The following is a 12795-nucleotide window of genomic DNA, read 5'->3' as shown; positions in this document are numbered from 1 at the left end:
CACTTCCGGTTTTCTAGTGGTTTATTGGAGATAATTGGCTTTGAATGGTGATCCTTAGATCTCAGCCTTCTGAGTAGCTAGGGTTACAGGTGTGAGCCACTGGCGCCTGGCTTCATTAGCCCTTCTTTCTAAAAATCTGTCCAGAGTCTTTTAAGAGTTAGAAAATAACTAAATCTCTTAAAACCTTCACATGGAAGAATCTCCAGGTGCCCTTCTGAATGAATTGTAAGGTATTCACTGCATGGATGTTTGCATGTCACTTTGGCTGCTCTGGAAAAGTCTGCTGTCTATGTTCTGAGTGTGTAGTGACTGGGCACCTCTGCTCCTTATGCTTCTAATTAATTCTCTCCTGTCAGAAACTGGTTTGTCTCCGCTCTGGAAAGCACAGTTAGGGCTCTGTAATCAGGCTCACATGAGTGGTTTTTGTTAATTCACTGATACAAACTTATGAACCCCATTTAACCAGATTACCACGTGCACCAGAAGGATATGTCATATGTGAGTTCCCAAAGTTTATGATTTAATTACCTGAATTTCTGCTTTAATTTTTCCATAGAAACAAGTCAGTTGTAGGTTTCTAGAAAGTTCAAATAATCATTCTTTTTTATGTTTTATGCTTTATTAAGTAGCTTTTTAATTTGTTAAATAGCTATACAAAGGGGTCTCTATGCAACATGTCAGTTTATGAGTACAATATATCAAATAAGCATTCTTAAATAGTACTTTAGAAATCACTGAGTATTCTTTTATAAGACACTTTCTACTCTTTGAACTACACCTGGAAAGTCAAGTTTATTACATTGATTTCTGTGTTCTAGTTGTTGATGTACAAGTAGAAAGGACAAACCTACAGGCCTCAGAAGCTTCTGGAGATCAGAGTGTGCTGTGGGAGTGGGGAGTAGGATATGAACTTTAAAACTTTGGAAGGAATGAATCATTTTTTCTCAGTGTTCTGCATTCAAGAACAAAGGTAATTTGCATTTACTCATTATTCTTGAGCTCATGCACTATGTTGGAAATCCATTGTTGGTGAGGAAGACTTGCTTTAGAAAGCAGAGATATTCCTTCCTTCCTTCCTTCCTTCCTTCCTTCCTTCCTTCCTTCCTTTCTGTCTCCTTCCTTCCTTCCTTCCTTCCTTCCTTCCTTCCTTCCTTCCTTCCTTCCTTCCTTCCTTCCTTCCTTCCTTCCTTCCTTTCTTTCTTTCTTTCTTTCTTTCTTTCTTTCTTTCTCTCTCTCTCTCTCTCTCTCTCTCTCTCTCTCTCTCTCTCTCTCTCTCTCTCTCTCTCTCTCTCTCTCTCTCTCTCCTCTCTCTCTTTCTCTTTCTTTCTTTTTGGTCCTGTGGCCTGAACTCTGAGCCTGGGCGCTGTCCCTCAGCTCTTCAGCTCAAGGCTAGCGCTACTTGAGCCATAGTGCTACTTCTGCCTTTTTCTGCTTATGAGGAATCAAACCCAGGGCCTCATGCATGCAAGGCAAGCACTCTACCACTGAGTCACCTTGCCAGCCCCAGGGATATTTATTTCTATTGCCTCTCAGGGCCCAGGGGCAGCTTTATGGCTGATGGTGTCAATAACTGCACATCTTTAAAGCCATTGGTGAAAGGAACTAGTAACTTAGCAACAGTTGTAAAGTACTCACAGTAAGCCACCAATCCTGCTTTGTCAGTTCATGTCCCCAGATACATGGTACTGTGGGGATGGTGGACTAGCCTGAGTCATGAGCTTGTTCCTTGCTATCACCTGTAACTTAGTAATTTTTTTTTTTTTTTGGCTCAGTTGTATACCCTATGTGGTTCTGGAAGGCAACTTAGAGCTCAGTTTGAGCATGTCTAAGAAGCTTCTGGGGGAGTTGAGTAAAAAAGCAAGTCCTCCAGCTCTATTCCCAGGAACTGGATACAGTGAGCACAAAGCCATTCAGCAATCTGTGAGGACCACAAGCACCCCGGGTGGTGTGGCTCAGGTCAACCCTGACCAACAGAAATGCTGCTGTGCAAGGCTTCACTTCATGCTGTTTTTCTCAGGTGTGAGTCACAAGACAATTATTCCATCATCTGCTCCTGTGGGTGAGGCTGATGCACCAGGGAATGATTTAATGTTTCTGAAGAGGTAATTATCAAATGGGACCTGAAAATCCTATTTTTGAAAAGCATTTTAAAGTTGAAAATTAACAAATTATATGTGTATGTGCTATGGAGTAAGGCAATGAAGTGAAATTTTCCAGGCATAGGAAAGCAAATACTATCTAAGTGTGGTGGCGCACATCTGGAATCTCAGCATTTGGGGTATTGCGAGCTCCAGCCAGCCTGGGCTCCATGGTTAGACTCTGTCTCAAAAACAATGCAAAAGCAACAATAAAAGGCAAATAGGACACACTATCACTTTTTTGTGCAATCTAAAGGAACTAAAGTCACAGAACTAGACAGAGCGGGGTGATGGTTACCCACCAAGGTCTTCAGTTAAACCGGAGGAAGAGGGTTTGTGTTTTGAGATCTCTTATATGGCTTTCAATTTAATTAGTAATAGTGTATTGTAATTTGCACATTGCCAAGAGTGTCAAATCTTTTCACTACGAGATGATAAATATTCCAGGTGTGGATATGTTAAATGGAAAACTGGAAGTTTTCATAAAAGAGGAAGTGTGTGTGTGTGTGTGTGTGTGTATGTGTGTCCCCGTGTCCTGTGTCTATGTGTCCGTGTCTGTGTCTGTCCTGGGGCTTGAACTCAGTGTCTCGGTGCTGTTACTGGGCTACCTTGTGCTCAAGGCTAGCACTGCACCATTTGAGCCACAGGTCCACTTTCCACTTTCTGTTTTTCTTGGCAGTTAATTGGAGATAAGAGTATAAGAATCTCATAGACTTTCCTGCTTAGGCTGCCATTGAACTTGAGACCCTTATATCTCTGCCTCCTGAGTAGCTAGGATTACGGGCATGAGCCACTGGTTCCTAGTAAAAACAGTATATAAGTAAATAAATAAATAAATAAATAAATATATATATATATAAAACATACCTTAGAAAGTATTATAGTAAGTAGTTTCTGTGATGTAATCATTGTGAATTACAATGAATAATTATGTCTGAATAATCATTACATGTGATAGTTTTATAAAAGCTAAAGATGTATAATGGGAGGGAAACTTTTCATACTTTTTTTGGTTTAATTTTGGTTTTTGATTGGTTGTGGGGCTTGAACTTTGGGCCTGGGTGCTGTCTCTCAGCTCTTCAGCTCAAGGGTAACACTCTACCACTTGAGCCATGGTGCCACTTACAGCCTTTTCTTTTTATGTGGTTCTGAGGAATTGAACCTAGGCTTCATGCATGTTAGGTAAGCACTCTACCACTAAGCCACATTCTTTAAAATCAAATTCTGGGTCACTTGGTTAATTTGTCTGGTGTCTTTTATATTACTGACTGCCCATTGGGATGAACTGAAGCCTGGATACTAGGAATTTATTGGTATGGAATTGGGCAGTGAATGCTTCCTGTCTCAGTAGGACCTTTTGAAAACATGATGCTGCTGGCAAACCACTAACAGGAATATTGACCGGGCTACTCACATAATATATTTCACTTTCTAAAGAAACCCGCATCATTGTAGTTTCTGAAAGTGGACCTAGAACTTGTGCTAAGTTTCTGTCTTTAAGACTTAATGTTCTCTCCTTTGCCTAGACTTTCCAGATGCTGTTTGGTAGCTCCTGTATCTTAGCTCCTGCACATTTCTTTCTAATGGGCATCTGTTGAGAGTCGGGAAGGGAATGCTTGCTATCATCTGGTCAGGATTGATGTCCTGCAGGCAGAAGCAAATGCTCTCCAGGAGCGAGCTGATTCTTCTCAGTTTCTTGTGGTTATTGGATAGGTTTTCAATGGAGGCATGTGCTTAGTGGTATAGTGCTTTGGGGGAAATTTAGGTAGCTATATATTATTTAAATTAATGCAATGAGTATATATTCTTAATATTTTATGTGTTATTTAGCTTAATTTACAACATGGATTTTATCAGTTTCAAGATGTTTATATTTTTTCTAGAAAATATAACCACTTTTTTCTTCACATATGCAGATGGGGTAAATATTGAATACTGTGCAAGTAGAAAATATGGTTATATTAATTTATTTGATCACTTGCATAACTGTCCTCAATTTAGTTAAGAATAGTCAGTCTTCAGCATATTTTATTTGCAAAGTCTAGCTGTAGATATTACATATTTCACCAAAATAGATAGCTACCACCCACAGGTAACTTTTAAATTAAAGGAACAATAGTTGGAGCAAATTAAGAAAGAAGATATTCATGATTCTTGGCTTGAGTTTATGTTTAACACTTGTTTTTCTCTTTGTCAAAGTGTCAAGTGACATGTTTCTTAAAAATTTATATCAGGTATGTAATGTGTGGTGGTGCATGCCTGAAAGCCCACTGCTTAGGAGGTCGGAAGGGGGCCTGAGAGTTCCAGGCTATCCTAACTACATAAAAAGACCCTGTCTCAAACTGAGGGAAAAAAGGCTGAGTGGATTTAATTTTGTTTCAGTGACTGGTTAGCTTTTGAAGTAACTAAAGAAAGATAACCAAAGGTGCATTTATTTATGCTTCTTCCTCATTTATTTATTCATTCATAAGGCAGGATCTTACAATGTTGTTCAAACTGGCCTGAACTCCTATGCTCAAGGGTAGGTGGGACTACAGGTATATGCTATCATGGCTGGTAGCAAAAATACTTACTGAACATAGACCATAAATCTGTCCATCTGCTTGGTATGATACTTCTTTTGGTTATTCCCAATACTGGCTCTTCAGTACTGGCTGTTCTAGGGGAACATTTATGAATGTTATGTTTCAAAATCCTAGGGATCCTGATTATGCTGTGCTGCCTTTCAGAGTTGTCTGGCATTGTGGCTTTTCCTCATGTGACCTAGCTTAGGTTCAGAAGTGCCCTCTGTTTGGGGGCTGTTCCAGAATCCTGATCAGCAACCTCAGTTCTGTAGCAAGAAAGTGGATGTTTTCAAAGGCTATTATTTTAAAGCTGTGGTTATTTAGAGCTTGTTTCACTTATGGATTATAATAAACAGTATCAAGAAGCTCAAGGAAGACAAGGACGATCAGAAATAGGGAAAGAAAATAAGACAGGCGAAGTGTAGATGAGAAAAGATCTCAGCCGTCGCTTGCTTACTTTACTGTGAACTGTGGGAAAGGTAGTAAAGAGTATCTTATGAACTAGTCATATTTATTGCTAATTTTCTTTTAAACTCTTCCTTTAAAGTCTCCAACTCTTCAAAATTTGAATCTTAGTGAAGGGGTGGTGAGGAAACTTGGTCCCCGTGTCTGTTTTTGTTTGTTTTCTGCTGCTAGTGAGGCTTGAGCTTTTTCACTTGGTACTCTACCACTTGAGCCATTTCTAGCATTTTGCTGGTCAATTGGAGAGAAGAGTCTCATGATTTTTCTGCCTAGGATGACTGAACAGAAGTTTTCAGACTTTAGCCTCCTGAGTACCTAAGATGATAGGTATGAGCCACAGTGCCTGGCACCCTGTGTCTTTAAAGAGTTTTATATGAAGTTTTATTACAAATGGATATTTAGCATTGTAGCTCCCTATATCACATTAAAGAAATTAAACAGCTGTCACTATTTGTAAAACACAACAAAACAAAACCTAATGTCTTCAGCATTTGGAGCCTTGCCTAGAATGCTAGGAGTGGGCACAGGTCCTAAAAGAGGGGATAGCATCTTCCCATTTGGTCTGAAGAGAACTCAAAGGAGTCTAAGATGAGGAAGCTTCCTGTGAATCTGTTGAAGTCTTGCTTTGTATTCTTCCTACTGGCTTACGTTTGGATGATGGAAGCCAGTGTGCTTTGTTTCCAAGCCCCCACTCCCCACATTAGGCCACCTGCCCTGACTGCAGCCTTGGGAGCAACATAATGCCCATTTCCCCAGGTCCCTGAGGAGCTACTTTCAAGAAATGGGCAGAGTGACTAGACAGCAGCTGGTGGGAAAACAGGAATGGGCCTCCAGGGACACTTCAAAAGGCCAAGAATTCAGCTCGGGTCTCTCTTATGTTCACAATTAGCAGTCTGGCACCAGGGTTAGATAATGTGTAGGTGAGGGACTGACTTTTGCCCTTTTTTTTTGTCATTGTTTTCTCATTAGCCTGTGGCCCATTTCCTTATTGATGTGGCTTTGGTGCTTTCTAACCTTCAGAGATTCAGTTGGCCAGTTACCGTCCACATTTGTCTCTTAGATGTTTTTGGTTTCTCTCTACTCTCGAATGGAATTTTACTTGATGTTGCTGCTGACTTTTGGTATATCCATCCAAGTGAGCCTGTCCAGGTACTATGGGGCTGTGGGTAGGAAACACACTGGTTATTCCTTTCTGTTCAGGCACGTGTGTATTTCTACTTTATCTGCAGGCTTATGTCAAACATACTTTTAAAGGGAAAAGTGCTCTCTTTATTTCAGGAAAACAAAAGAATGGATAGTTTTGGCTGTTTTTGAGCAATTGAAATTTGTTAATTATAATGGGAAGTTATAATTAGAGGGGTAGAACAAAGTGTTTTTGAACGAACTGCTTACCCGGAACAGTATAGGATCACAATTACACATTAGTTATGATTATTTCATTAACAACTCGTTGGTACTTGAAAGCAGCAGAAATGTATTGATGGAAAAATAAATATGACCCCATGGTGTTTTATTGAATGCGTGCAGTGGAGGTGAGTGTAGATATACATGTGTGCATATGAAGGCATAGTTCCTTAGGTCTGTATAGTTTCCTGTGACTATAGCAATCTATTGCTAAAAGCAACAGATAGTAATTTTCTTCCAGTTTCTGGAGAATCTGGGTCCAATGGTCCCTCTGGAGACCCATGAGGGCAGTCAGTTTCCTTGCCATTTCCAGCTTCATGGATAGGCTCAGGGTCCCTTCACTTATCTTCAGATTAATAGACATCAGCTGTGTTTGTTTGTTTGTTTAACGGGAATCTGCTTTTCTGTGTACTGGGTCCACAACTGTCTTCTGTTTCAGAGTTCCTTTTACTACCTGAAGACATATATAATTGTAGGTAGGGCCCATTTGAATAATCCAACAGCTTTCCCATATCAAAGAATTCAACTTAATCATACCTTCAAAGTCTATGTGATGTCAAGTAATATTCACAGGTATCAGAAGTTAGACTGCAGGCATCTTTGAAAGGGCCTTTATTCAGCCTGCCACCGTGACACTGTATGTGTGTGTGTGTGTGTGTGTGTGTGTGTGTGTGTGTAGAGAGAGAGAGAAAGAGAGAGAAAAAGAGAGAGAGAGAGAGAGGGAAGTGGATATGAAAATCCCCTAGCTCTGACCTCTAAGCTGGCCTATAATCTGGATATAATCCAATAGTAATGGGTGAATTTAATTATTATGTCACAAATCTTTATGATTAAGTTAGTTACTGAAAAGGAAACAGTTTTTTTTTTTGGGGAAATGATTGTTTCTTGGACAGATTGGAAATATAAGAGAAGCTATCTGTACCATAAGATAAAGAAAAGATCAGAGAATAATGGACTGATGGATGAGGTGGATCTTTTGAAAAGATGAAAGAAATTACCCACTGGCTCAAACTGGACAATGTAAATAAATAATCCACAGGGTGGATAATAATCTATTACATAAAGTAGTGAATTTAGCCTCTACTGATAAAAATAAATTTATAAAAGTGGTAATTTCATGAGGAAAAGTGGATTTATATATTTGCTAAGAATCTTTCCACAGTGTACTAATTAATTACAATGACAGTATGTTTAAGTTGACATTGGAGAAGCCTGGCTGATCAAAGCAAATACTATCAGTAATAAAACAAATAGAGAACAAGTGTTGCTTGGTAGGGTAAGAAGAAAATAGCAAGCCTCCTCCGCATTCCTGTTAGTGATTCGTGACCTGAATTTAATCACGTGGAATCTTAAAGATACACCTAAGGTAAAGAACTTTCTACAAAATAATTAGCATCTAATTTTCAGAAAACATTGCTGTGAAAGTTAAGGAATGTGAGAAATATGGTAGTAGAGGCCAAGTAGCCATAAGAATAACTTTTATATTTTACTGTGGAAGGATCTGGTTAGGCCATTCATTGGTGGATTTTGGACTTATTTAGATCATTCTTGGGCTGGTTGTCTTTTTAAATAAAATTAAGATTTCCTGTCTGCAAGATATAGCCACTTGGCCTTCTATAAGATTGTTGGGGGCAAGGTAGGACTTAGAATTTAAGCACGGGAACATCTGAATATCTAGCAAACAAAGCCCACTGTCTGCTATGGTGTTTTTACCTTCAGTTTTATACAACCAGAAAAAACTCTTTGGAAAATCTCAGTGAGTAAAATAGTGTTGTTTCCCATAAGCAAGGTGGAGAATATTAATGCTTTGATCTGGGCCTGAGTGTTGGGATGCAGGGCCCCCACGAGCATTATCATATGGAGTGCTTTGTTAGAGTGGAGCCCTTGAGTACATTCTACCCTTTGCTATAGAAGGCTTTTGCAGAATGTTCCTCTTCTGGGGGAATATGACTGCTTTGAGCACTACTTCACTGTCCAGCTTCAGTTCCCACCATTCTTGCCTGCAACTTTTAGGAATGGGGAGTCTTTAGCTCTATCTCAGACCTGCTCAGTGGATAGTTCATATGACCTTGGGATGATATTTACATACAGTCGAGTATGAAGAAGACTGGTTTAGGCTGTAGGTGATACTAGCATCACCTGGATTGTTAGAAAATTCTCACTCAGGCCCCACACTTGACTGGATGAATCTGAAACTTAGGGGGATCCTACCAGTATATGCTCTAATAATTGTGGTGGGTGATGCTAAGTCATATTGAAGTTTGAGAATCACCCAACAGTAATGTGCTTCAAGCAGTTTTGATTATAAGCTGCAGAGAAATACACTTTGAATAGTGTGTATGCATATGTCTGTGCACACTCCTACATACCTCTGCACTCTTCCACTCCTATGCCTCACAGATGCATTCATCTTAGAACTTCAGTAAAACAGGGAACCATGTTCATTATACTATGTGTTGTCTACTCTGGTGTTTTTAGTTTATCCTGTTAAATATATACGTGTGAGCTCATTTATATATAAATCTGGTTATAGTTCACATCCTCTTGTCTCCTGTCAATTTTCTGTAGCAATCATATTATCTTTAAAAAGTATAAATGGACAGGGTGCTGCTGGTTAGGCCCTACCTACGCAGGAGGCTGAGATCTGAGGATTGCAGTTGGAAGCCAACCCTAGGCATGAAAGTCTATGAGACTCTGATCTCCAATTAACCACCAAAAAGCTGGAAGTGGAGATATGGCTCAAGTGGTAGAGCACTAGCCTTGAGCACAAAGGCTCTGGGACAGGGCCCAGGCATTGAGTTCAAGCTTTAAAGATACAAATGTATTTGGTTTTTTAAAATCATTGGGTGGCTTTTTTTCAAGTTTTGATTAAAATTCTGTAGGCCTTGTGTATTTGGTCCCTGCCTTCTGTTAATGATCCTATTATCTCTGTCAGCTGGGACTACTTTTCTTCACCTGCTTTCTCTCAGTATTTGCAAAGATTGATCCTTCTATAACTCGAGGCATGCAAACAGCTTCCCTTCCCTCTGTTCAGAGGGCCTTGCTGCTCTTCCTCAGCCCCTTCTCATCTCTGTAGGTACTAGTTCCTCTTGTCTAACCATTTCACCTATTGTAGGGCCTCCTTAGCCGAGTTTCTTTTTTTACCAATCTGAAGCTCATCAAACCCATTAAAAATTGGTGTTTCCTCTCTGTTGGAGAAATTGATTATGGACCTGTGATTATTAAGCACAAAGCAGACGAGTGTGCATTTTCCAGAAAGATGAAGTTTACACATTATGAACATTAAGTGATTGAAGAGCTATTCTAAGAAACTACTATTTCAAGATAGCTATCTCTTGATCATGTACTGAAGAACAAAAGGGCCTATGCCCATTGAGCCTGTGTGTGTGCATCGCAGGCTGGGGTGGAGGTTACGATTGGGGCCTTCTATCATTTTGGCTCCAAATGTTATGATAGAAGTCGTAAGATTTTCTTCTTTGAAGTAATTACTTGGGGCTCACAAAAGTCTTCATAACGCTTTTCCCCAAAGCAAATGATCAGTTGCTGGTCAAACATGATCTAGGATACTTCATGTACAGAGCACTGAAACCACTGTGGGTAAGGTGTAGATCCTGGTTAATGTTTGAGTCAAGAGTACAGGCAGAATAATAATTCCTTCACTGGCTCAGGTCAATTTCTGTATGTTTTAACATTTCTTCCATGTAACTTTTTGGGGGGTGGGGGAGGGAGGTTGGGAGGGTTCTAGGTCTTGAACTCTGGGCCTGGGTGCTGTTCCTAAGCTTTTGTGCTCACAGGTAGCTCTGTACTACTTCTGGCTTTTTCTGTGATTAATTGCACAAGAGTCTCATGGATTTTATTGCTTGGGCTGGTTTCAAACCACGATCATCAGATCTCAGCCCCCTTAGTAGTTAGGATTACAGGCATGAGCCACCAGTGCCCAGCCCATGTAACATATTTTTAACCTACACCAGAGAAAGAAACCACTCTTGATTTTTGGCAGTTGCCTAAAGCAGCCAGAAAGGATCTCTTAGGAACTGAGAATTATGGTATGAGCCATGTTCACTGTAACCTCCTTCAAAGAAGGGTCTTTTAGGAATGTCAGTATAAATCAAATGCTTGGCAGTCCTGTTTGTGCCCTTTTTGGCTGAATGGTGTTTCTGATTTTGTAAAAATATGATCTCTTTTGAAGAAAGATTACCTCTTTTGGTGTTCACTATAGAGAAATATTTTTGCTTTGGTGTTGACAATGATAATTATGTGGAAAACTTTAGATCTTAAAGTGTAGTTTTCTTGTTGCCAATGTATAACAATTTAAAAGAAATCTTTCATAAATATGTCCTACCATCAAAACACTCTTTTTCAGTTTTTTAAAGTATTTTCTATAATTATTCTTTATAGTGTGAATTTTTTGGGTTATGTTGTTATTTTGAGTAGTTAGATAGCCTCTACAAAGTACATTTGCCATAATTGCTTAATCAATCCTCACTGAATAGTTTTATGATTAATTTTTGTGATGTCTTTTTAATGATGTCTTTGTTCTCATTTTGTAGGCAGAGACATTTGTTTGGGTTAATAACGCATCAGCACATTCCCAGAGTGTTGCCAAGGCCAAATATGAATTTTTATTTGGAAGATCAGAAGAGAAAACTGCTGATACTAGTGAGTATTTCTCAATCCACTCCTGTCGGTAAAAGGTAATTAGCACTTCTGATTTCTGAGTACTTTTTCTTCACCTGCATTCCTTCTTTCCTACCTTCTTTGTGAAGTCTATTTGCTCCCATCATTCATCAATGCAAACTTCCCCTGATGTAGAATGCTGAAATAGTGATGTGGTTTCTGTAGCTTGTTTCCAGTTATTCAAGTCATGTTCTTGTTTTTTTTTTTTTTGTAAGTTTTTTGGTAGTTGTCTCATATAGAATTCCCTAATTAGTTCTGTACTATAAATTGTTCTATTTGGCTTATATTGCCTATCCAGTTCCTTACGCCTACAATTATATTTTAATTTTTGATTATTTGGCTGTATGTAGGGTTTTAGTTGAAACTTCATTTCTGATGCAGTCATCTCATGATGCTATCATGGAAGATGAGGATGTTTGGCCTCTGCTCTTCCTCTCCAGCAGTTCTTGCCAGGCCAAAGCCCCTAGCCATCTGCTTTTATCCTTCCCAGGCCATGGCCTGTACCTATCTCTGTCCTGAGACTGTCTCAGTCTTTTGTGCTTGCCCTGAAAATTGACTCTAAACATTTAAAATGTGGCACCAGCACTTACCCCATGCAGAAACTAAACAATGTATTTGGACGCTGAGCCTGTGTGCATAAACCTCCTGCTCACAGGATGCTACTGCCTATGAGAGCAGAGAGGAGTGTAAGTAGAAAGGTAGTTTATAATGTTAGAAATTACTGGTTGAATGTTGTGTCTTTACTATATTGCCAGCAAGAAGAATTTATTTTCTTCTTGAATATGTGCTTCTCATCAGAAGCTTCTGAGAATTTGGACCAATTTGTGCCAAAAATGTTCTAGGCCGTCACACAACTGTTTTTCTTAGACTTAAACAAAATTCTTTATTGCATTCCAAATTTGATGTACTACTTCTTGGATTGTGCCCTCCAATCTTGGATCCCTTTTTTTGACTAGAGTATCTCTTTAGTACTGCTTCCAGAAGACCGAGATTGGTAAATTTTATAAAGCTTTGTGTATCTGAATTTTTTTATGCTTTATTGCTTATTTCCCAGAAATTGAAGTTTGATTAAAATAATTCCCTTCAGAAATCTGAGGGTCTTGCTTTGTTCTCTCTTAGCATCCTCTGGTGCTGATGCAACTAGGATGCCTGCTCCTTTATGGGTAATCTACTCGTTGTCCCTGGATGCTCCCTGGGCATTCTTTACCTCCCTTTCTTCAGCTCAGGAGATAGTTTTTTTTTTCTCTTTCCACAGCCTTCCTGGAGCCCTTCCAGTCATATATTTCCTTAGCTCAGGAAACGTTTGTTCTGTGATTTTTGGATCATTCCACCTCTACTTATGGTTTGGATATTGGGTCTCTTGAATTGAAGCCATCTGCTATGACTCCTAGCTTTTCTCTCCTAATTTATCATCTTCCATTCTTTCTAAGAACACTTCCATTTTGATAATTGTGTATATAATTTCGAGCACTTTCTTTCATTCAGTTTTCACTATAGTCTGTTCATTTGTGCATGTTATTTTAGCCTGGAAAGAATCAATCTGAATTTAA

The 12795-nt window shown here is 39.3% G+C and overlaps 1 protein-coding gene across 3 annotated transcripts in view; it reads left to right on the top strand.

Annotated features, from left to right (window-relative positions):
- The window catches only part of Psd3 (pleckstrin and Sec7 domain containing 3), a 338007-nt gene that overhangs the window by 88063 nt on the left and 237149 nt on the right, over nt 1-12795 (top strand). For all 3 annotated transcript variants that reach the window (XM_070016552.1, XM_070016554.1, XM_070016557.1), the window contains exon 2: nt 11119-11227. In XM_070016552.1, the coding sequence (XP_069872653.1) occupies nt 11119-11227 (109 nt within the window). The remainder of the gene's footprint in view (nt 1-11118; nt 11228-12795) is intronic.

The sequence above is a fragment of the Dipodomys merriami genome, unplaced genomic scaffold, assembly GCF_024711535.1.
Source record: "Dipodomys merriami isolate MVZ:Mamm:240054 unplaced genomic scaffold, mDipMer1.0.p SCAF_12, whole genome shotgun sequence".
NCBI lineage: Eukaryota > Metazoa > Chordata > Mammalia > Rodentia > Heteromyidae > Dipodomys > Dipodomys merriami.
The sequence above is the reverse complement of the archived record's forward strand: the minus strand, read 5'-3'. Positions and strand labels throughout refer to the sequence as shown.